The following is a 23,526-nucleotide window of genomic DNA, read 5'->3' as shown; positions in this document are numbered from 1 at the left end:
GGAGGTACACACAGGTGCAGGCACAGGTGCAGATACAGGTGTAGATGGGGTGCGGGTGGAGGTACACACAGGTGCAGGCACAGGTGCAGATACAGGTGTAGCTGGGGCGCGGGTGGAGGTACACACAGGTGCAGGCACAGGTGCAGATACAGGTGTAGATGGGGTGCCGGTGGAGGTACACACAGGTGCAGGCACAGATGCAGATACAGGTGTAGATGGGGTGCCGGTGGAGGTACACACAGGTGCAGGCACAGGTGCAGATACAGGTGTAGCTGGGGCACGGGTGGAGGTACACACAGGTGCAGGCACAGGTGCAGATACAGGTGTAGATGGGGTGCCGGTGGAGGTACACACAGGTGCAGGCACAGGTGCAGATACAGGTGTAGCTGGGGCACGGGTGGAGGTACACACAGGTGCAGGCACAGGTGCAGATACAGGTGTAGATGGGGTGTGGGTGGAGGTACACACAGGTGCAGATACAGGTGTAGATGGGGTGCGGGTGTAGGTACACACAGCTGCAGGCACAGGTGCAGATACAGGTGTAGCTGGGGCGCGGGTGGAGGTACACACAGGTGCAGGCACAGGTGCGTGTGGTATAAATGTGGGTGTAGGGGAGGGAAGAGCAAGATTCCTGTCTCCCAACTGGACTGTCATGGCACCATCCGGGACTCTTCCTTGAGGCCCCTGTCTGACCTCCCTTGGTCCTGGGCAGGTGAAGCGGGCCGTGGTGCAGGTGATCAGCGCCATGGCCCACCATGGCTACCTGGAACAGCCTGGAGGGGAGGCGATGGTGGAGTACATTGTGCAGCAGTGTGCGCTGCCCCCCGAGATGGAGGTAAGAGGGTGCCCCCCACCTATCCGCTGTGGAGCTCAGGAGCCATCAGCCTTCTGTGAGGCAGCGTGGTCATCAGAACCTGCACAACCCCAGCTGGGGGGCAGGGTGCGTGGGTGGGTGTGTGGGTCTCAGTCTGTGGGCTGAGCACCTCTCTTGTTTCTGTGCTGGGGCCTCTACATCTTTAGTGCTTCACTCCCTTAGCTCCCAGGACTCAGAAGAGAGAGGCAGAACAGATACTTGGCTCTCTTTGGGGCTTTTCTATTGAAAAAGTTACTAAGCAAATCCAAGTTTCTTCTTGAGGGAGAGCAAGGTAGATGGCATAAACACAGGCGTGACTGGGTGGTCTCGATGTCATGGCCTTGAGCCTGCCCTGGGCCCGGTCTCTCAGGCCCACAGAGCCACCCTGTCTGCCCAGGTCAGCTCAGAGCTATATGTCCCCACCTGGAACTCTGTGTTTAGGCTGCAACACTGGAGTTTAGCCAGAGTGAGTGAATGCTGCCACTTCGCCTCTGGAACGGCCGTTGTGGCCCTCAGCCCTCGGAAAGGGGCCCAGCTTGGCACTGTTCCCACAGGCCTTGGGATGCTGGGTCCCCTGCTGCTTTGGCCCATTTTGGCCTCTGCATTTTCACAGCCACTTTGGGGCTGTTGGGCATACACTGGAGAGAATCAAGATCTCTGTTTTAGTCTATTAGTTCCCAGTATTGGGGGGGTTGAAGATTTCTTTTAGGATATTAACATTTTTCTAGGTGAATAGTTTTTCATGGCCATTGCGGGCTTATAATTTTACTGTATTGTCTGTTGTGAATCTGGCCAGGTTTATTCCTGCTGTTAAGAGTTTGTTGACAAGGGTGCCTGGCTGGCTTAGTCGGTGGAGTGTGCAACTCTTAATGTCAGGGTTGTGAGTTCAAGCCCCACGCTGGATGCAGACATGACTTAAATAAATAAAATCATTTAAAAAAATGTTTGTTGAGATATTCTTCTTGACCTAATAGATGGTCAGGCTTTCTAAGTTGTTCATGTTTGGGATGAAGTTCTGGCTATGTTTTTAGAGCATGCTTTAAAACTTGTTACTCAAGGCCTAAACATCCCTATTTTCTCTACTTGACCTTTGATCTCTAAGGGAGAAGCCGTGGGTCTCCTACAGTCATTGCATTTTGGCCATTTCTCTTTGTTGTTCAGTGTTTGCTTTTTGGTATTTCAAAGCATGAATGGGAGGCTCAGACAGAACATGTAGCAAACAGGTCATTTTCTTGCAAGGAACCTTCCTAGGGAGCCGGGCTGTGGACGCTGTCTCTCCCGAGAAACTGTCAGCTGACTCAGGCTGCAGAAGCTGTAGCCTGTTCTTGGAAGAAAATGGGGGTTTTCCCAGGTGACTGTCATTTCCACCAGGCCATCCCATGTCTACGGACGTCACAGGGCCGCAGTCAAGGATAAAGTGGTTTCTTACAGAGTCTGTGGCTGGTAGGGAAAGCTCACTGTCTCTGTCGTTCTGGAGACTGGAACTAAGCCAGCTGGTCTTGTTTCCTTGGGCACTTTTAGTGCAGAGTGTTACCTGCCCATGGTGGGCGACATGGCATCCCCTATGGAGGCTGGGCAGGGTCTGCCCTATTTGCATACAGGCTGTGTCCTCACACCCCGAGCCCACAACCGAGCAGCCTTTGAGAGCAGAGCGGTGCAGCCCCATGCATGGCCTGCCCCTGCTCCCCCCCTCCCCCAGCCTTGGAAGCTGGGCCCCGACAGCGAGGACCTCGCAACAGACAGCGTGCGGGCCATCAGCATCAGCACCCTCTACCTGGTCAGCACCACCGTGGACAGGATGAGCGACGTGAGTGTGTGCGCCCGCCCCGTAGCCAGCTCCCAGGGCACCTGACTGACCACTGCCCTCCTGACCTTGTGGCCCAGGGACTGTTGAACCCAGTGGTGGGCAAGCCGCGGGGGCAGGGGTGCTCTCCAGGTCACCTCCCCAACCTTCCCGAGCCCCTGTGGTGCCTGGGGGGAGCTCCTGGCTGTGTTTGCCCCTGCAGCCTGCACTCCCGAGGTGCTGCAGACAGACCACGGCTCTGCCTCCAGGTCCTCTGGCCCTACCTGCTCAAGTTCCTCACACCCGTGCGCTTCACGGGGGCGCTGACCCCGCTCTGCAAGAGCCTGGTGCACCTGGCCCAGAAGAGGCAGGAGGTGGGGGCCGATGCCTTCCTCGTCCAGTACGACAGCAACGGTGCGCCCTGCCCCCCACCATGTCATCCCTCACCTTGGAGCTCGCCTTGAACCCGGCCTCTTCCCGCCAGCAGCCCCGCCCCCGCCTCCACCCCACCCCACCCCACCCCAGGGGCAGTCAGGGGCCAGGGCTCTGTGGGCAGGCAGCCCCCTGAGAATTTCTACCGCCTCCTTTCCAGTGACCCTCCCTTCGCCCTACGCCATAACCACGAGACTTCTGGTGAGCATCACCCTCCATGTGCTACGCTGGCTGTGCCCCCTGCCCCGAACCCGCACAGCACACTGAGGGAGCGGGGGGAGTGGGCTCGCCCTCGGTCCCTGTGCCCTGCCTCATGCTGTCTCGCAGAGGGGCCAGTCAGGTGCTCCCCGTGGGGTTTTGGGGGAGCTGTGTCTCAGAGCCCCCCCACCTCCCCGCCGTCGGGCAGCCTCTCGGGGCTCACGTGGGGCGTGGTGGCCCCTGGAGTGCCTGGAGCTCCCACCTGTACTTCGTCAGACTGTGTCCTCCAACCCCTACCTGGGGGACGGCCGCGGGGCTGCCGCGCTGCGCCTCTTGAACGTCCTGCATCACAGCATTCACCCTTCGCTGGGGCAGCGCTGGGCGACCACCATTCCCCTGCTGCTGGAGCATCTGGATGGTGAGCCACAGGGACGTGGGTGGCCCTCCTCCCCCTCTGACCCCATGTTTGCCAGTTTGCGTCCGGGTTGGCTTTTGGGGACCAGAGTTTTTTAAGTTGGAAGAAACGGCCTCCATTGAGTCTCAAGGACATGGGGCTGGAAAGGTGTCCCTGCTGGGTGTCACCCAGGAGCATCTGGGCTGTGGGAGCCGCCTGTCCCGAACACTGGGCGCGACCTGTCTGGAAGGCGCTGGGCAGGGACCTAGGCCTGGGTCTCTGAATGCCACTCCTACTTGCCGGGACGGGCCAGGCTGACCACGTGACTGGTCATTTCAGGATGTACTGAAGAAACCCTGTCCCAGAAGGAGTGGGAGGAGAAGCTCCTGGCGGTGAGAACGGGGAGACCGAGGGTGTGGCCTGTGTTGGGCGTGCAGGGCTGTCGTGGGTCTGGACAGCTCAGGGCAGGACATGCTAGTGGGCACCTCCAGGGTCGTGATGCCCGCCTTGACCTTGCAGTGTGGCTGGGGGCGGGGCGGGGCGGCAGGTGGGTGTCTCTGGGGTGAGGACTGTCTCCCGCCCTCCACACACTGCACACGCTGCCGAGACAGGGCCACCGTGTTACAGGGGCTCTGAGCTTCTCCAGCCCAGGAGCCTTCTGTCCTGCCTCCTGCCTGGCCCATTGCACGTTTGGCCGCCCAGGGTGTGCCCTGCCGAGGCTCAAAGGTCGTCTGCAGACCGTGCAGAGCCACGGCACACGACCACCCCGAGGTCACTGCGTGTGACGTCTTCGGGCCCCAGTTCCCTCCCCAGCCAGCCCCGTGAAGGCTGCGCTCCGGGCTCCTCACCACCGTGGCCCCTGCCCACAGTTCCTTCGGGACACTCTGGCTGCTGCGTCTGACAACACGTGGACCTGCCAGCTGAGCCTGGAGATGTGCAGACAGCTGTCCTGCTATGACGCGGAGCCCCAGGAGAAGGTGCGCAGGGGGGGTGCCCTGGGAGGAGGGGTCCTGGGTGTGGTCCTAGGCTCCCCGCTTCCTATGCCTTGACTCTGGGGCACTTTCTGCCTGAACCTGTCTCTGGTGGCCTGTGGGCCTGACAGAGCCTCCGCCTGGTGGCTGACGGCTGGGAGAGGCACGAGCCCGTTTTCCCCACCTCCCGCTCCTCAAGACGCTGCCCAGAACTCACCTGGTCTTTGTGGTGGCCACTGGCGTGGGCTCCCGACAGCCCCTACCACGTCTGGTTGGCGCTCCCGCACCCGGGCCTCAGGCACAGCCGTGCTCCTCCGCTCTGTTGCAGAACTTCCTGTATAAATGCATTGGAACCACGCTGGGTGCCGCCTCGAGCAAGGACATGGTGAGGAAGCAGCTGCAGGAGCTGCTGGAGACCGCCAGACACCAGGAGGAGACTGAGCGTGAGGTGGCTGCCGCCCCCCGGGAGGCCTCTCTGACCCGCAGGCACTCAGCGCATGCACGGTGCCTGTGTGTGCAAGGATGTGTGTGCCCTGGCCCAGGCGTGAGCGCACCCGTGTGCCTCCTAGGGCCTCGCCTGTTGCTTTGGGATCTGTGCCATCTCTCACCTGGATGATGTCCTGGCCCAGCTGGAGAACTTCATGAGGTCGGATGTGTTCAGAAAATCCACAGGCATTTTCAACATTTTCAAGGTACAGGGGTCGGGGCGACAGCTAGGGGGGCCTCTGGGGCGGGACTGGCCTGTGCTGTGTCTTGGCCTTGGTGCCGTGATTGTGGCCCTGGGGCTGGGCGTTCCGGAGTTCCCTGGGCTCGGGGTCCCCTGCAGGTTGGGGGTGGTCCACACTTCCTTGTGGATGGGTCCAGTGTGGGGGGCAGCCCCCCAGCTGGTAACAAGGAGCAGGCAGCCCTCTGCTAGCGATGGGCTCTGATGGGCCTGTCCTCCTGCTGCCTGTGTGTCCTCTGCCCCCGGGGCCAGTGGCGGCTACATTCCTGGGGAAGCGCGATTCAGGAGGCACAGACCGCCGCCACCTCCATGGCAGCCCTTGTGGCCAGGTTTTCTGTCTCTCGGTGCCTGTTGTAATTTCAGAATCCGCGGGGGTCCAAGGATGGAGGGGCTGCAGTGCAGCCACCAGAGAGAGACAGGGACCCTGCCTCTGGCCCTTCTGTTGCCTCTCATCCCACTCTCCCTTCTGCATGGTCCCCAACTCGGTCCTTTCCCTTCTGCCACATGGTCCCCAGCGGGCCTGAGCCTGGCCTGCCTGTCCTGTTCTGCTGTCCCCGCCGGAGGGACTCTCTCTGGGGTCAGGTGGCACCGTCCACCCCTTCGGTGATGCCTCAGACGTTGCTGATCAGCTCTGCCCTTCTTCCAGAGGGACTTGGGACTCTGTTGGGGGGCATGGAATGTACTCTAACTGAGGCCCTGCCAACTCCTCTGGCCTCTCAGGACCGAAGTGAGAACGAGGTGGAAAAGCTGAAGAGCACCGTGATCCTGTGTTACGGCCACGTGGCGGCGCAGGCCCCCCGGGAGCTGGTGCTGGCCAAGGTGGAGTCGGACATCCTCCGGAATATATTCCAGTACTTCAGCACCAAGGTGGGCGCCCGGCACACCGCCGGTGCAGGGGTGCTGGAGGGGGCTGCCACCAGGGTCGCATGTGTTAATTCCTGTCACTTTTGTTGTTCAGGTTCTGGGAATAAAGGTAGAGACCAAGGTACAGTGTGTAGGAGTTAAGTGGGGACTATGCCTTTTCTCTCTTCTCTGGGCTGGGCTGGCTGTGAGCTTCAGGGGCAGAAGCCAGGGGGACAGGCCCCGGGGCTCCCTGCTCCCAGTCCACGGGGATAGCTTTCTGGAGCATCGCACCAGGGCCTGTCCCCACTCACCTTGGAGCAGTGGCCCTCCGCTTGCGGCCAGGATGGGGGCCCAGGAGCTAGTGCTCTGGCCTGGGCCCCGATGGCGGGTGGACAGAAGGATGGACTTCGGAGCGGCTGGGTGGCAGGCCCTCGGGCTGGGGCTCTGCTCCCTGATGCTCACGGGGCTCACCTCTCGGTGAGTTCTAAAGCCAGTGATGACTGTCAGGCCCTCTGACCTCACTAACATGCCGCCTCTTAGGGCTCTCTGGCACTAACGTGGTCACACCTCCATAGGAGCAGCCGGGCTTTTCCCTTGAAGAGCAGACCCTCTCGGGTCTCCCGGGGTTGGCAGGGGGGCAGGATATTCTGATAGTTGTCTCTTTTTCTGGCCCTTCGTGTCCCCAGGACAGCACCCTGCACCCCCTTTCCTGAGCACCCCCAGAGGCCGAGTTGGTGGGACAGGCAGGGGTCAGCCCCACTCTGCTAGGGCTCTTCTCGGGCGCGCTGCCTCCTCCTCCCACCTTGACAGACCGCTCCAGCCACTGCAGGGTGCAGGGGATGCAGAGCACGCCGTCTGCCCTGGCCAGGCAGAGAGCTGGGGGCCGCAGGGGCGCCGTCCCAGGCCCCCTGAGAGTCCCTCAGGGAGGAGCGTGTGCGGCTGCGGACGGAGGACTGAGGGGAGGCCATGTGGTCCGGCCCGTGTCACCGCGGGCGGCCACCCATTCTGGGTTCGGCGGCCACCCTATCAGGGCGGAGCCGTGCTGTGGGCGTGGGCGTGGGCGTGGGCGGCCTCCAGTAGCCCAGTGTGCTTACAGGACCCGGCCCTGAAGCTGTGTCTCATCCAGAGCGTGTGCATGGCCAGCCAGGCCATCTGCAGCAGCGCACAGGCTAGCTCCTTCCACTTCTCCCGGAAAGCGGAGCTGGTGGCTCAGATGATGGTGAGCGCTGGCCAGGGCCTGCCGGCTCCGAGGGGGGCTCCGACGGCGCTGCCGCAGACAGGGGAGGCGGGCCTCCGGGGGGCTGGGGGCACGTGCCGCGAGGGACCCCAGCACCCAGTCGGCCCAGCACCCAAAGCCAGCGCCAGGCAGATGGCTGACCGGGGGAAAGCAGGTGCTTTGGCCCAGGGCTGAGTCACGGGACTGGCCCCCCCAGGAGTTCATCAAGGCGGAGCCGCAAGACTCCCTGAGAACGCCCATTCGGAAGAAGGCCATGCTCGCCTGCACTTACCTGGTGTATCCTTTTGTCCGGGTGTGAGGGGGAGCCTCGGGGGAGCTGTCTGCTTATGTGCTCTCTGGACGAGGGGCGTGGCGTGCGTGGGGCCGGAAAGACCTGGGGCCCTTAACTCTGGGTTCAGCCCCCTGGACCCAGCGCTGGATGAGCAGGTGCAGGTGGACATGATCCACAGCTGTCTGCACAGTGTCCTGCCTGTGCCGCCCGAGCCCGAGGGGGAGGGTGACCACCAGGAGGTATTGCCCTGCATCTGTGGGGGGCAGTGGGCAGGCCGCGGGGGATGCGCCAGGCTCACTGGTGTGGCTGGGACCCATCTCCTCTAGTCCCTGTACCTGGACACCATGCACACCCTTGAGGAAGTGCTGACGAGCCTCCTTCGGCGAAACATGACCCCCCAGGGCCTGCAGACCATGGTGGAGGTGTGCAGTGAGTGTGCGCTGCCCGGGGGTGGGGGCACGAGGTGGGGAGCGCCCACCTGGCCGCTGGCCCCCTGCCTGCTTCTCCTGGCTCTCCCTGCCACGGGGGCCCTGGGGAGTTCGGTGCTCTCTGCAAGTGCGTGGTGGGGGCGGGGGGCAGCACCCCCTCCTTCCTGGGCAGGTGTGCAGATGGGCTGAGCCCAGATGGGAGCTTCTACTCCCCTCCGCTCCACTGCACGGCCCTGGGATGGAGAGAGCCTGCAGGCGCCCCAGGTGGGAGTTCCTGACCGTCCAGGGCTGTCCAGATGGCAGAGTGGGCAGGCAGTAGCCAAGCTGCCCCCCTCGCTGCCCTTCCTAGCAGTTGCAGGGGTGGGACTGACCTGCTTCTAAGCCTGTCCCTCTCTGGGCCTGGCTCACTCTGGGTCCACCTAGGGCGGCCACGTCTGCGGACAGCTCTGTCCTAGGTCGGAGCGGGTGACCTGCTCCAACCTGACCCACTGGCCCTTGCAGCCAGGGAGGCTGGCCAGCGGGGATGCTGGCCTGCCCGCGTCGCCCAAGCTCCTGCTTCCCAGGCTAATGCCTGAGCTGGTACCTATGTGAGGCCCCCTCCTCCCCAGCACCTGAGCCCGTGGATCAAGTCCCCACGGGGCCACGAGAGGGTGCGGGCACTTGGCCTGAGTGCCTGTCTGCTGCAGTACTTCCTGGAGCACCTGCACGTCAGCGTGAGTGCCCCGCGGCGGCCCTGCAGCCACTCCCCTGCCCTGGCCCTGTTCCTGGGTCCCTTGGCTTGGGGACTGCTGGGTGTGGCACCCGTGTCCCAGAGCACCCTACCAGCTTCCTGGCCCTCTTCTGGCGGTTGCCCTGAGCTCATCCCATGTTCCACAAGTCCCACCGTCCTCTTTCTGGGACCGTGGACAGAAGACCCCTCGGGGCTGGCCGCTCAGTCTGACGGTCATCCTTGTCCTCAGGAGCCCGTGCACCCGCTGGCATGATGGGTGGTGTGTCCCCTACACGAGGGGAAGAGTGATGGGGACTGGGGTCAGAGAGGGTGAGGGCGCTCGAGGCAGAAGCAGCACTTCGGGCAAAGGCAGGGGGACCCTGAGCACACGGAATACTGTGGAAAAGCCAAATATTGCAGAGTGGCCGGAGTGGATGGGCAGGGGCTTGTTCTAAGAAGTGCACATTGTTATGCATTTTAATACTTGCTGGGGTGAAGGAGCTCTTGCTACACTTTGTCAGTTTCATGGTGGTTCTTACAAGGTCATCAGTCCAGGTGATTTTAGGATAAATTTGACACAGTCCTAAAATATTCCTGTTGTGATTTTGGATTTTGGTAGGAATTGCATGGAATTGACGGATTAATTTGTTGGGCAATAGCATCTTTTATTTATTTTTTTAAAGATTTTAAATTTATTTGAAAGGGAGAGGGCAGAGCAAGTGAGAACACAAGCAGGGGGAGTGGGAGAGGGAGAAGCAGGCTTCCCGCTGAGCAGAGAGCCCTACGTGGGGCTCGATCCCAGGACCCCGGGATCATGACCTGAGCCGAAGGCAGACGCTTAACGACTGAGCCACCCAGGCGCCCCCAAGAGCATCTTTTAGTAATGGGTCTTTCCATCCAGGCCCCTCAGATGCACGGCCCGTGTCTGCACACGGCCACACAGGCTGGTTCGAGAGGTTTTGTTGCTTTTGTCAGCGTAACTGTTTCTGCAGCCGCATTTACTAATTGCTTATTGTCGGGATATATGAGAAGTGTGGACTTGTGGATACTTAGCAGGGAGGTCGTTTATAGGATTCTTTTGTTATTTCTGATGAGTTTTTGTTAACGCTCTTGCACTTCCAGACACACAGTTGTGTTGTTTACAGATGCTGATAATTCTGCTCTTTTCCCCCAGTACCTGTGTCTCTGAGCCCCTCCTGTCCTAGTGCTTCCAGAACGAGGCGCACACGGCGGCCCCTGGTCTTTAGATAGAGTTTCACTGCTCGTTACTTCTGCTCGTGTCCTGGGAGCATCTGTTTTACTGAGGATGTTTCTTGTGGTTGTTTCTCTTGTGTGTGTTTGTTAACACACCCAAACTTTCATTCTTTACCTGGCCAGATCTGTTGTGTGTGCCTAGGTGGGCTTTTCCCACTCAGATTCTTCCATGGCCTGCTTTTCACACAATCCCAGTCCAACTAGAGTTCACCCTTGTCACCATGAGGTGACAGATGTGTGACCTCGCTGGGAGGAACTGCAGCTGGCCCCCCGAGGTGCTCTGCCCAGCATGCCGGCCTCCCTCTACTGAATACTCACTTCAGCTGGCAGCTGGGCTGAGGGCTCTCAGGCAGAGTCCTGTGCTTTCTTAAGCCTGTGCATGGGCAGGGCCTGTGGCGGGGGGGGCAGGAGGCTGAGGGGTGTGTAAGTGATGCCACAAGGCCCAGGGCAGGCAAGGCCATTGGCTTAGAGCAGAGTGGGCAAGGCTCTGTATCTGAGGGGTGAAGACCGGGACCCAGCTAGGAGGAAAGGGAATCTCTTGCAGCCCCTCACCTGACAGGGGGCCTGCTTTCTAGGGAAGAGAGCTCCCCACAGCTATCAGCCAGGATCAGCAGGGCCCTGCCCCCCTCTGCTATCTTGTGGGGACTCCCCCTTTATCTCCTGATCGTCCCTCTGTCTGCACACACCTACTTACCTGGCCCTCCTCTTAGGACCCCTCCTCCTCCGGGGCGGGGGGGAGGAGCTCACCAAGGGGCTGTACTGGCCACATTCCTGCCCATATCTGGGTCCAGGTGGTCCAGGTGGTCCCTGCCCACCCCTGGCATCCGCAGGGTCCCGGTCCCCCTCTCTGGCTACCCCCCGAGTGTCTCTGCAGGACCCTCCCCCTCTGCCTCTACAGGCCCTGGTGCCCTTCCACAACCTGGGCGTCCTCATAGGCCTCTTCTCCCCTCGCTGTGCGGACCTGTGGCCTGCCACCCGCCAGGAGGCTGTAAGCTGCGTGTATGCCCTGCTCTACCTGCACCTGGGCTACGAGGGTGAGCCCCGGCTGGGCAGAGGTGCTGGAGGGGTGAGGGGCCGAGGCTGGGCCTTAGGGGCCAGGGAAGTGCCTGCCCAGCTCCACTCTGCATCCTGTCTCTGAAGGCTTCTCCCGCGACTACCGGGATGATGCGATTGAGCGGCTCCTCACCCTCAAAGAAGGACTCGCGCACCCCGACCCTGCCATCCTCTTCCACACCTGCCACAGCATAGCCCAGGTACCTGTGGGAGCAGCCACAAAGGACGGGAGCGGCCAGCACTGGGGGGCGCAGAGAGGGGCTCTCTGAGCAGGCAGTACCTTGCATGTCCTGGGCTCGGCAGGGTGCTGGCAGGGGCAGCGTGGGGCTAGTGGGCACGGCGCCGAGACTGGGCACAGAGGCAGGTGTCATTCAGACAGTGAGCTGTCCGGCACCGCCTCTGGCCAGCACTGATTCCCTCTCCCTGGGGTCTACCCTCTGAGGCCCAGCAGCAGGGGTGTGGTCAGGAGCTCGGCGGCGACTCCAAGGAGCTGAGAAAGCCGCCCCAGCCTCTGCCATGAGTACCCATGCCAGGGCAGGTCTCATCTTCCATTTGGTGTCTGGAAATGACCCTCGGGGTCCGGAGGCTGGCTCCCCTACAGGAGGAAGAAGGGAGGGTCTTACTCAGACGCTGGGAGGCGAAGACCCAGTCCTAGGCCAGTCCAGGTGGAGTGGCAAGGATGTGTGTGGCTGGGGTGAGACGTGGAGCATGTCCAGCCACCTTTCTGCGCGTGGCAGTGTGTGTGGTTTGGTGACCTCCTCCAGCCTGGGTGCTGCTTCTCCACTTGGACGGGGGCTCTGCTGGGCCGAGAGGGCGAGGAGGGCACTGTTGGGTGGGCTGTGCTACCCTCTGCCCTTGACCCTAGTCTGGAGAGCTCCGGAGCCTCTGCGGCCTCCCCCCCCCCCCCCCGCCCCCACCGGCCAGGAGGGGCCTCCCGCAGGGCGCTCGGACCACCTTCCAGGGGCCGGGGTCAGGTAGGCCCTGGGGGCCGTGTCCGCAGCCTGGCCGGGCTTCAGGGCTTCAGTGCGGACGAGGCTCCAGTGTGAGCCACCACCCGACCCTGGCGCTCCGGACAGGGCGAGGAAGGCTGGAGGAGGGGCGTAGGCGGGCGGAAGTGGGGCAAGCCCTCCGGGCAGCCCCAGACCCGGGGGTGTTGTGTCTGGGAGGGCGCTGGCCCCCACCCTCTTAGTTCCTCTGACACAGCCGTCCTCCTAGATCATTGCCAAGCGCCTCCCGCCAGAGCAACTCATCAGCCTCTTGCTGACCATGTTTGAGGGGCTGGGAGACCCCGACAAGAACTGTTCTCGGGCCGCCACGGTCATGATCAACTGCCTGCTGAAGGAGCGAGGCAACATGCTCCTGGAGAAGGTGAGGGGGCGGGGCGCGGGCGGGGCGGGGCCGCGGTGTGGGCGGGGCCCGCGGGCGGGGGCGGGCCGCGGTGTGGGCGGGGCCCGTGGGGCGGGGGGGCGGGTCGCGGTGTGGGCGGGGCCTGCGGGGCGTGGGCGGGCCGCGGTGTGGGCGGGGCCCGCGGGCGGGGCTGCATACGTTGGGGCTCCTGCTGTCTCTGCTCCCGTCCCCTTGCCCTGCGGGCCTAATAAGGACAAGTTTTTCTCCTCTGATTGAAGACAAGTTAGAATTGGGTACAAGTAACTGCTGAGAAATTGAGGGGGAGGGGGAAGGAAAGGGAAGATGCAGGGGTAAGGTGCAGGGAGCCCTTTGGCGAGTGGGCACTGGCTGGGCGCTCTGCCCCAGTACCAGAGAGTCCCGCAGCCGGCTGGCCCAGAGAGGTCATGCCCAGGACGCTCAGGTGCCGCCCGCCTCCTTACGCCCGCACGTTCACCCTGTCACCTCTGCGTCCTCTTGGCGGGAGCTCAGGTGGCTGTCTACGCGGCTCCCAAATGTGCATTGGCAGCAGCTCTGTGTCCACCGTGTGGGTCGACAGACAGGTCTTGTAGGTCTGAGGCAGGCTCCCAGGGCCCGGGGGCTGCTGGACTGCCTGCCCTGTCGTATGCCTGGAAAGCATACGAGCAGAGAACTTGTACACGGCCCTGGGAGTCCCCCCAGAGGTGCACGAGCAGAGCATCCCGCCAGTTCCTGAGCCTCTGGTCCCCACCCGACACCCCATAGGGTGTCATCGTCTCCCAGCAGCACAGAGCACAGCCTTCCAGGGATAAGTCACCCACCTGTGCCCTTGTGTGCAGCGCCTCCCAGTGTTAACATGTGAGGTCATGCGTGTTGTTGCCTCGTTCAGTCACACCTCACTCCTTCCTGCGTGTGCACTGTGGTTCATTCATCCGCCGGCCTCAGTTCCCAGTCTGGGCTGTCTTGACACGAACTGTCAGAGTCCAGGTCCTTCGGACATAAGGGTACGTGTCTGTTGGGGACATACCGGTGGAAGGACCTGGGCCTGCAGGAGAGGCCCGTGTGTAGATGTCCCAGGTGGCCTTCCAGGCAGGGCACAGCTCACCTCCTGCCAGCAGCAAGGAGGGCTCTGGTGTGCCCCATCGTCGTCAACACTGTGATTCCCACCCTTTCTGCTGGGTGTGTCAGGACTTCACGTAAGAGTTCAGTTTGCGCTTCTCCGGTGGCTGATGAAGTTGAACACATCTGTACGTGTTTACTGGCTACTCAGGTGTCCTCCTTCATGAAGACACCAGTGTTCTGGGGCGCCTGGGTGGCTCAGTCATTAAGCATCTGCCTTCGGCTCAGGTCATGATCCCAGGGTCCTGGGATCGAGCCCCGCCTTGGGCTCCCTGCTCGGTGGGAAGCCTGCTTCTCCCTCTCCTGCTCCCCCTGCTTGTGTTCCCTCTCTCACTGTCTCTCTCTCTGTCAGATAAATTAATGGGATCTTTAAAAAAAAAAAAGCACCAGTGTTCTGCCCGTGTCTCTTCTGGGTTGTCTGTGCTTTTCTTATTTTTTTTTTTTTAAAGATTTTATTTATTTGAGAGAGAGAGAATGAGAGACAGAGAGCATGAGAGGGAGGAGGGTCAGAGGGAGAAGCAGACTCCCTGCCGAGCAGGGAGCCCGATGCGGGACTTGATCCCGGGACTCCAGGATCATGACCTGAGCCGAAGGCAGTCGCCCAACCAACTGAGCCACCCAGGCCCCCTATGTGCTTTTCTTATTGATTGTGGAAGTACTTTATATGTTCTGAATATGAGTTCTCCGTTGGAGGCAGACACAGACGTATGCATATGCATATATCACAAACGCCTTCTCAGGAATGAACAGGAATTTGTTGATGGAGAAGATGAAAGAGCACTGGGCAGGGCCATGTGACAAGGGAGCTGTGTGGTGACACCTCGTCCGGCACTCGGCACAGGGCTGCAGGGCTGCAGTGGGCGTGGAGGTGTTGGCAGAGTCTGGACTTGGGAGGAGAGCTGCGGCAGGAGTGGGGGAAGAGGGCACAGCTGTGATGGGGTTTGCTGGGTGAAGGTCTGGATTTTATTCTGCATTCAGCGGGGCTCCCCAGGATTTGAGTGGTAGGAGGTGCCCTAGGCCCTGTGTGAGTGAGGCAGGTGGACCAGACCGGAAGCAGCGGCCGCCGGTGTTCCTGGTGAGTGCACACAGGCTGCATCCTGTTTACCTGCTCATCTGTCCGGGGACACTCGAGTTGCTTCCACCTCTTGGCTGTTGCAAGTAATGCAGTGAATGTGCATGTACAGGGGTCTCCTTGTGATCTCGCTTTACGTTCTTTGGGTGAACGAACACCCAGGAGCGGGGTTACTGGATCATACCGTAGCTCTGTTAATTTTCTGAGGAGCTGCCAGGCTGTTCCGCACAGTGACTAGTTTGCACGCCCACCGAGAGTGCACACGGGCCCGTTTCTCCACATCTCCGCCAACGCTTGTTACCTGTCTTGGGCGTTTTGACACTAGCCATCCTGCTGGGTGTGAGGTGGGACTTCCTAATGGTTTTGACGGGGCGCCATCCGCAGGCTCCTAAGCTCGTGGTGGTGGAAGGCGGAGAAGGGCCTTCTGTGGGTCGCAGGGAATGTGCCGGGGAAGCCAAGGGAACAGGACAGACTGGACTCACACGACATGGGGCTAGCGGCAATGCCGACCCTGCGGTAGAGTCGCCCGTGGCCCGGCGGCTCTTCTCCAAGGCCTTTGCCAAGAGAGGTGGAAACAGACGTCCACACGAAGACTCTAGACGCTCACAGCAGTGTTATCCATAATGGCCAAAAAATGGACGCATCCCAAACGTCTGTCAATAGACATAAATAAAATGTGTCCTACCCATACACCGAACGACGATTCGGCAAACTGAGAGGAGTGAAGCCCTGAAACACCTGACATGCGGATGAACCCTGAAAATGTGGTGCAAGATGAAAGAAACGAGTCACCAAAGGCCACATGGTGTGTGAGTCCATTGCTCTGGCGTCCAGAGCAGGCGAGTCCATGGGGACGGACAGACGGTGGGCTGGTGGCCGCCAGGGGCGGGGGGGGTGGCTAATGATACGAGGTTTCTTTGGGGGGCGATGGAAATGTTCTTGGATGGATGGTGGTGATGGTTGCACAACCCTGTGAACACCGTAAAGACCACTGAGTTGCATACCCAGCGGGTGGGCTCTGTGTGGAGAAACCACGGAGCAGGAGAGCGCGAGAAGGCGTGGGGCTGGTAAAGGTGAGACAGGAACTGCCTGGAAGGTATAGGGCGTGCGGGCCAAGCCCCACATGGTGGGCCGTCGGAACGCTGACCCCCCATCCTGGGACAGGACAGGCCCGGCTCACCCCAGCCCCACCCTGGGACCTGCCGCCATGTACTCCAGGGCTCTAGCTGCTGAACAAAATATGTAGAACCAAGGAAAACATCAGAGAAGGTAGATAAAGCCACTGAAACAATTCGAAGGAAATCCCTCTGACAAGCAGAGAACCAACATCCAAAGTGAGCAAAGGAAGAGAAGCAGCTTGCTCCCGTGTGCTGGAGAGCCCGCCCCGAAGCCGCCAGACTCGCCAACATGACGGTGGGAGGGATGCAAAAGTCAGGTGGACTGACAGCACAGTCGCAGCCGAGAGCATGTGCGAGGCGCGTGTCCGGGCCAAGAGCCCGGGAGAACGGAGCGTGTTCAGCAGTGAGCTCGGATGGGAGGTCCTGTGGACGTGACTGCACCCAGCGGGTGTGGGAAACACCGCTCCTGGCTCAACACGTCCTCACTGCCGTCCTCACTGCCGGAACTCCCCTCGGCCGGCGTGTGGAGGACGCGGTTTCCTGTGGCAACTGGCGGCTCCCGTGGACCTGGGGCGGGGCCGGGCGGGGGGCCCCAGCTGGTGGGGCATAGGAGGCAGAGAGGGCCAGGTCAGTGGGAGGACGACCCTGGCGTGAGTGCCGCTTCACAGGCTGCTAATCCACTTTCTGTACCCACAAGTCCTTTGAGAAATGGCAGTGACACCCCCCCGCCCCCCCGCGGCCCAGGTAGGGACCTGTGCCCCCCCCGACCCAGGCACATGGCCTCCCACGCCCTCTCCCCAGCCTTGTCCCCAACATGCCGTTGCAAGATGCTCCACCGCACAAGCAGGCGTGGGCCTGGCCTGGAACGTTCCACCGTCAGAGCCGTGGCCAGGCCCTTCCTGCTGCTCCTGCCGCCCGGGCGTCCAGGGGGTGGCGGCGCACACGGTCTGCGGGCTGCCCCCGTCCGGGGCACTGTGTGCCTGCAGCTGTCTGGTCTGCTGTCCTCTCAGGCTGGCTCTGGCAGCCGCGGATCGCGGTGCTGGGGGCCGGCACCCCCTCCCCGTGGGCCCAGGGACCCACGGTGACGCCATGCCCAGAATAGGACTAGGGTGGGCCCGAGGCACAGGCTGCCTGCAGTCGCACTCTGCCCGCCCCTTCTTGTACCCGATGGCCCCTCTGGCTTCTGGGACCACAGCAGCCTGCCCGCCCTGCCCAGCCATGGCCCAAGAACCAGTGTCCGCTTCCTGGTCCTCCCTGCCCTGGCGCACCGCTCACCTCCTCCTCGCCGGGCGAGGGCGCTGTGTGTGCCGTCCCAGGGGCCAGAGGCCGGTTTCCCTTCCCCGGGGGGTGAGGGCCCCGCAGGGGCTGGTGGCCTCCACGCACACCCCACTGGCCGCCGCCTCCCGTGCCCTGCGTGCCCCCCAGACCGCTGCCCCGTGCTCACGTCGTGCCCCCTCCACCCCTGGCGGGCCTCTCGGGTGCTGTCGCTTCCCACATGGAATCTCGGTCCTCGGGCCAGGACCACGGCGTCTCCGCCCGGGGGCGCCAGCCTCTCGCCTTCTCCCTTTGTGGGGTTTCCCTCCCCATGGCCCTGGCGAGTGGGGCTCACAGCCAGCCGCCCTCCGCAGGCCCCCTGCTCTGGTGGCGCTGGAATGGCTCTGGGTGTGGGTGTGTGCCCGGGGCCTGACCTCCGTGGCCCTTTGCCCGCAGGTGCCCGAGATCGTGAGCGTGCTCCGCTCAAAGCTGCAGGAGACACGGGAGGAGTACGTCCTGCAGGCTGCACGGCACAGCGTGTACCTCCTAGCGTCCCAGCACTGCGCCGCCGTGGTGTCCAGCCTCCTGGGCAGCCCGCTGCCCTTTGACAGGTACGTGGCACCTGCCAGCCTGCCGGGGGGCGGGATGGGACTCCTGCTGCCAGGGCTCCAAGCCAAGGCCCGGCCCAGACACAGGACCTGAGGGTCCCGCCTGTTGCTAGCCCCTCGGCGTTCTGTGCCCCAGCTTGCCCTCTGCGGGGCACGCGCCATCGTGTGTGAGCAGACCCCGTCCTCCGCTGGGGAAGGGTCCCCTCGCTTGCACTCCCAGCAACCCTCAAAGGAGAGGGTCTCTCTCTGCCCGAGGCCTGTGCCCTGGGCCCGCCGTCGCTGTTGGGCGAGGTCTCTGACCTCCCATGCTGGGCTCCTCACCTGCCCCGTGGGGTGGTCCGCGCAGCCCCCTACCCCAGCCGGCAGGTGCTCTCCGTCTGCACCGTGCACGCTCCTCTCCCTGACTCGTGTCGGCTGTGTCTTTGCTGAGGCTCTTGGAGGTGTGCGCCTGGTCAGGACGCCGCTCTTCCTCGCGGGCGCCTCCGGCCTCGGGGTATCTCTTCTAACGTCCTGTCCCCATCGACCTTTCTTTGTCCACCTCGCCTTCCGGCGTAAATGGCTGCATTTCACCGCTGTTGTGGCGGGAGTCCAGCCCCCGCCTGGGACTTCTCTGTCTCCCGTCTTCTTTCTTGATCTTTCTTGTCTCTTTTGAGCTTATCAGGGCCTTTTTTATGAATTTATTTTCCCCTGAATCAGTTCGGAAGTCGTACCCGCTGTTTCTGTTCTTCTAGCAGCTGCCCTGAGAGTGACCCCGTGTGCGCAGAGCCCGGCTCACGAGCACCTCCCTTCGGGCGGCCTGGGCCTTGGCACGTGGGGCTCCCCCGCCCCTCCTCACGGACACGGAAGGGTCTGGCTGTGGCCGGCGGCCCGTCAGGAGCGCCGCGCCCGTGTGCACCCACCGCTTGGCTCTCTGCTCCTCCCTTTGCTTCTCCTTTCACGGAGGCCCCAGATGGGGGCAGGGAAGGTGTCCACCCCCCAGTAGTGCCCGCGTGCCCCTAACTTGAAGCTCCCTGGTGTCCCAGCATCTGACTGCGGCCACCAGACGTGCGCTTGGCTCCATCTTGAACTCCGATAATAGAATCAGTGTAGAAAGGGTCACCCGGCAGTCTTCTGGCTTCCTTGACGAAGCGCTCTGTCGGGGGTGCACATGTTGCGGGGTCGCTGCAGGCAGCTCCCACCCCCGTTTATGCCCAGGAGCGAAACTGTCCCAGCCCAGGGGTCTGCACGCTGCAGCCGCGGGCCAGATCCGGCCGGCCACCTGTTTTTGTCCAAACTGTGAGCTCACGATGGGCTTTAAACTTACGAGTGGTTAGGAAAGAAAACAGTACTACTTCATGAGTCGTGAAAATCATACGTAATTAAAATCTGTCCGTAAGCAAAGTTATTGGAACACGGCGCGCCCGTTTGCTTCCACGTCGGTGTCTCTGGTCGCTTTTGCTCAACAAGGGCAGAGCGACGGGTCCACGGAGGCCACGTGTCCGGGGTCAGAAGTGTGTGGTTCCCCGGCCTGGGTGCAGGTGGGCGGTGGATGGGGCTCCCCAGCAGCCAGGCCCCGTGCCTCCCCCGTGTCCCCATCAACGCGGCACATCCTCACCTCCTGCTGGGCCCCCACACCGCGCTGCTCGGGGCGGCGCCCATGGCACGTGTCACTTTCCTTCAGCTGCAGTCAGTCCCCCGGCGTGTCCTCGGTGAGGGTCTGCAGGCTCCACCGTTCGCCCGGGTGCTCTCCTTGCATGCTCCCTAGAGTCGGGATTCTAGTTTGGCAGGTCCCTCCGTGCGCGGAAGGTGACACGTCGCTGTCTCCGGGCTCCTGCGAGTTCTGAAGGGCGGGCGGGGGGCCGGGGCCAGCTAGCCGCTGGGCCGCTTGAGTCCATGGGCGTCTGTCCTCAGTCCTGCACGCTTCCCAGCCTCTTCCTCTTGGAGCCTCTCCATCCCCTGCTTCACCTCTCCGTCCCTCACGGCTCCTGCGCTGAGTTCGAGAGGACTTGTTCCTGTCACTGTCCCCTTCGTCGTGCGCACAGGTGCGCTGAGGTGGCCCCAGATCCCCGGTCTCCTTTCTGAAGGGTTGCAGCTGCTTTCACAGTTGCTTATCGATTCTTAGAATCTCCAGTTCCCACTAGATGTTGGAAGCGTGTCGTTTCTCCACGAGCACATGAAGCGGGGTCGCGGGCGCCTGGGCGGCTCAGGTCATGTTCCCAGCTCATCAGAGAGTCTGCTCCTCCCTCTCCCCACTCCCCCTGCTTGTGTTCCCTCTCTCGCTGTGTCTCTCTCTGACAGTGAGAGAGGGAACACAAGCAGGGGGCAGTGGGAGAGGGAGGAGCAGGCTCCCCGCGGAGCAGGGAGCCCGATGTGGGGCTCGATCCCAGGACCCTGGGATCATGACCTGAGCCGAAGGCAGATGCTTCACCGACTGAGCCAACCACGAGCACCAAGTCACTATATTTTATTTTTTTAAAGATTTTATTTATTTATTTGACAGAGAGAGAGAGACAGCGAGAGAGGGAACACAAGCAGGGGGAGTGGGAGAGGGAGGAGCAGGCTTCCCGCCAAGCAGGGAGCCCGATGTGGGACTCGATCCCGGTACTCCGGGATCATGACCTGAGCCGAAGGCAGACGCTTAACGACTGAGCCACCCAAGCACCCTAAATAAATGAAATCTTAAAAAAAAAAAGTCGCGCTCACAGGGCCTGGTTCGCACGGTTCGCTCTGGCCGTGTGCTTCTGGCAGCTCCCAGGGGCCCAGGGGCCCAGGGCCCGTGTTCAGGCCGCGACGGTTCCGCCTGCCCTCTGTTGCTGGCCACTCGGCTCCCAGACTCCCGGGGGCAGGGCCGGGTTCTTTGGGATGCGAGGTCAGGGTGCTGTTTCCCGGCCGGCTGGGGTGGAGGCTCGTGGGCGCGTCCGGGGCCGTGGCGTGGCGCCGGCGGTGGCCTGGAGGTGACTGGCCTTCCACCCTGCTCCAGCCACACCTGTATCCTGTGGCGGGCGCTGGCCGTGGAGCCCGGCCTCACCACGCAGGTCCTGGGGCTGCTCCTGGAGAAGATGAGCAGGGACGTGCCGTTCAAGGAGACCCGGGCCTTCCTGCTGAGCAGCTCTCCGGGCCGCGTGGCCACGCTGCTGCCCCTTGCGGTGAGTGGGGCCCCACGCAGCCTTCTCCCTGCTTGTTGCGCAGGCCGGTGAGGGGCCGTGTTGCTGCTGGTGGGAGGAGCCCTCCGGTGGCCTGGGCGCCACCCCTCAGGCACCTGGCAGCTCACGGGGGTGCCGGAGCCAGCCCCGCCTGGAGCCCGGCTCGTAAAGGCCCCACAGGTGTTGGTCCCCAAGGGAAACGACTCCGTTTCATCCTGCGGAAAAAAGTAAGCCTGGCTTGGCAACGTTTCCAGCAGTAAAGCAGCTGTGAGAATTTCCTCCTCCTCCTGCTGTGGAACCGAGCGCAGATGGTGGGAGGCCTGTCCCCGGGGGGGTCACACTGCCCTTGTGGCGGCCTCCTGGCCTCCCGCCCCTGACGGCCAAGCCGGGCTGCGGCCCCGGTCCCGTCTATGCCCAGCCCTCCCCGGGGCCGAGAGCTCCACGCACGCGGGGTACATGCCCGCAGGGGCTGCGGGCTGGCCCGGTTTTGGGGTGCAGGGCCCAGCCTTCACCACAGCCGGCCCCCGGGGGAGGGGTGAGCCTGAAGCGGCCCCTGTCCCCAGGCCACGTGTGCGCTGTATGAGGTCATGAGCGTGCTGGCGTCCGGGCCCGCGGTGCTTGAACTCTACCCACAGCTGTTCACGGCTCTCCTGCTGCGCGTCGGCTGCACGGTGGGCGTCGTGCTGCCACGGACGCTGCAGGCCAAGGAGAGAAGGAGCGCGGGCTCCGCTCCGGCCCCCAGGAGCCTCGAGCCCTGCAGGTAACCGGGTCCTCGCCTGCTGCCCCCAGCACCGCTGCGTGTGAGCGTGTGCGAGGCTGCCCGGCACCCTCCCGGCGGCGAGGGACGGGACGGGACGGGACGGGACAGGAGGGGCGGGCCAGGCGCTGGGGGCTTGGCTCAGGAGCCACTTCGTGCCTGGGGCGCTGGCACCTCCCCCCTTGATGATGCCCCAGGTCGTGCGGGTCTGGGATGGGGGCTGGGGGGGAGGCAGCTCCTCTCCGTGGGGTGGTGCTGGCTTCCGGCAGGCCTGCGGGGGCTCGTGCGACACTCAGGTAGGTCCAGTCCTGCCTCCTTTTGAAGATGGAGCTGTGGGGAGTGTTTGGGGTGCAGGTGGGGCGTGGGGTGAGCCCCCACCTGCAGCCCCGCGTCCTCTACCCCATCAGGGCCACACCTTCAGACAGAAGTTTCCTGCGAGGCGGGCAGACCCCCAGCCGTGCGGGGAGGGCTCGGCACCAGCCCCACAGCGCCGGCCTGCGCAGCCACCCTCCCTCGCAGCTCCTGCTGGGGTTTGGATCCTTGTGGTCTCTGCCAAGTGGGCCCTGGGTCCTGGGGCGGCGCTTGAGGGGAGCTGGTAGGCAGGGCTTTGGCAGCTGAGGCATCGGCCTGCCCGTCCTGGGCCTGCCAGGGAGGCACCTCAGGGCTCCAGACAACTGCCCGGGGCCACAGGGCGACAGAGGAAGCCCGAGTGACGATGAGTTCAGGCTGCCTCCCGACGCGTTGCAGGCCCGCGGGGTCAGAAGCGGCCCTCGGTGGGGGACGGTCGGCATCCGCCCGCCCCCTCCCCACCGCGGAGCCACCACTCACACACCGTCTGGCAGAGGCCGCTCTCCAGAGTCGCCTGGTCCTGCACAGACCACGCGGAAAATGTGAATGGACTGGCAGATGCCACCGGACCGGCCCTGGGCCTTGCACGCTGACTCCCCTCCATGGCCTGGGAGCTGTAGGGCTACAGGCCCCAAAACCCCACCAAGGGTCCCCAGCTGCCACCCCTGAGCTGAGACGTGTGCAGGGCCAGGGACGGGTCTAGAAGTCGGACCACAGGAAAGGCCACATCTGTAAGAATCCTGGGCAGCAGGGTGGACAGGCCAGGGAGGCACCCTTATCTAAACCGTTGAGGTGCTTCTCGGCCACACCTGCATCTCCGCACGTCAGACTTGTCCTGACGCCAGAAACGGCCCTAAACGAGCCGTCTCGGTCACAGGTAGAGCACCTGCCGCCGGCGGAGCACCCCAACGCTGAGGCCGGGACCCGGCTGGGTCACATGCGCTGCCCCGGGGCAGGGTCTCGTGTGTGAGGTGGCCACACGGGGGGAGGTCAGCGCCAGGGCCAAGGTGCTGTGGCCCCAGGGCCCCCCGTGTGTGGTCCCACGGCCCTGGTGAGCGCGCTTTGGGCCCCAGGCTTTGCTGAGGTTCTGCCGGGTGCCGGGCCGATGCTTGCTGTCCCCCGAGAGCCAGGCCTGTGGGGTCCCGCCCCCTTACAGCCCCGAATGCTTCTGCCTGAGCTGGGGGAGAGGCAGATGCTAAATCCCAGCTGGGCCCTGGCGCCTCCGGCCCCTCCTGCGAGGCAGACAGGAGAAGCAGGTGCCTGCAGGGCTGGGTGAGGGCGGCGGGTACGGTTGCACCTGCTGTCCCACCCGTGCCGGAGCCTGTAGAGGGCGCTGGGCGCGCCCCACCAGCTGCCCCAGCTCCTGGCCCCACCCTGGCCCCTGGGCACGGGGGGGTGTCTTTCTCACCTGCCCAGAGCCCCATCTGCCATCCCTTCCCTGGACTCTGGGGTCTCCCGGGGAGGGTATGGCTGTGCCCATGTGAGCGGGGGCTTCCGAGGTGCAGAACAGACTGCATGGGGGCCCACCGCCCTCGGGTGCCTGTACCCTGGGACCCTGCTCCACCAGCCGCCCACATCGGGTCCCCCCTTGATGATGCCCCAGGTTGCGCGGGGGG

The 23,526-nt window shown here is 63.0% G+C and overlaps 2 protein-coding genes across 26 annotated transcripts in view; one reads left to right on the top strand and one right to left on the bottom strand.

Moving 5' to 3' along the window:
* The window catches only part of MROH1 (maestro heat like repeat family member 1), a 69,764-nt gene that overhangs the window by 42,892 nt on the left and 3,346 nt on the right, over positions 1-23,526 (top strand). For 14 of the 25 annotated variants that reach the window (XM_064587689.1, XM_064587683.1, XM_064587686.1 and 11 more), the window contains 22 exons: positions 713-835; positions 2,553-2,660; positions 2,860-3,050; positions 3,229-3,269; positions 3,475-3,684; positions 4,000-4,052; positions 4,530-4,637; positions 4,960-5,079; positions 5,201-5,323; positions 6,076-6,222; positions 6,314-6,340; positions 7,295-7,417; positions 7,632-7,711; positions 7,834-7,945; positions 8,033-8,128; positions 8,743-8,847; positions 10,996-11,131; positions 11,238-11,350; positions 12,366-12,518; positions 17,532-17,686; positions 20,643-20,808; positions 21,369-21,565. In XM_064587689.1, the coding sequence (XP_064443759.1) occupies positions 713-835; positions 2,553-2,660; positions 2,860-3,050; positions 3,229-3,269; positions 3,475-3,684; positions 4,000-4,052; positions 4,530-4,637; positions 4,960-5,079; positions 5,201-5,323; positions 6,076-6,222; positions 6,314-6,340; positions 7,295-7,417; positions 7,632-7,711; positions 7,834-7,945; positions 8,033-8,128; positions 8,743-8,847; positions 10,996-11,131; positions 11,238-11,350; positions 12,366-12,518; positions 17,532-17,686; positions 20,643-20,808; positions 21,369-21,565 (2,687 nt within the window). The remainder of the gene's footprint in view (positions 1-712; positions 836-2,552; positions 2,661-2,859; positions 3,051-3,228; positions 3,270-3,474; positions 3,685-3,999; positions 4,053-4,529; positions 4,638-4,959; positions 5,080-5,200; positions 5,324-6,075; positions 6,223-6,313; positions 6,341-7,294; positions 7,418-7,631; positions 7,712-7,833; positions 7,946-8,032; positions 8,129-8,742; positions 8,848-10,995; positions 11,132-11,237; positions 11,351-12,365; positions 12,519-17,531; positions 17,687-20,642; positions 20,809-21,368; positions 21,566-23,526) is intronic. The other 11 variants (XM_064587697.1, XM_064587700.1, XM_064587698.1 and 8 more) reach the window with 8 other exon arrangements.
* Positions 20,121-23,526, bottom strand: part of BOP1 (BOP1 ribosomal biogenesis factor) — a 32,301-nt gene continuing 28,895 nt past the window's right edge. The window contains exon 16 of the mRNA XM_064587709.1: positions 20,121-21,020. Coding sequence (XP_064443779.1) covers positions 20,930-21,020 — 91 coding nt within the window. The 3' untranslated portion in view covers positions 20,121-20,929. The remainder of the gene's footprint in view (positions 21,021-23,526) is intronic.

This window comes from Mirounga angustirostris, unplaced genomic scaffold (assembly GCF_029215605.1).
Source record: "Mirounga angustirostris isolate CCGP_5_RB_7025 unplaced genomic scaffold, mMirAng1.0.hap1 SCAF_4, whole genome shotgun sequence".
Lineage (NCBI taxonomy): Eukaryota > Metazoa > Chordata > Mammalia > Carnivora > Phocidae > Mirounga > Mirounga angustirostris.
Note: the sequence above shows the minus strand (reverse complement) of the source record. Positions and strands in the feature narration are given on the sequence as shown.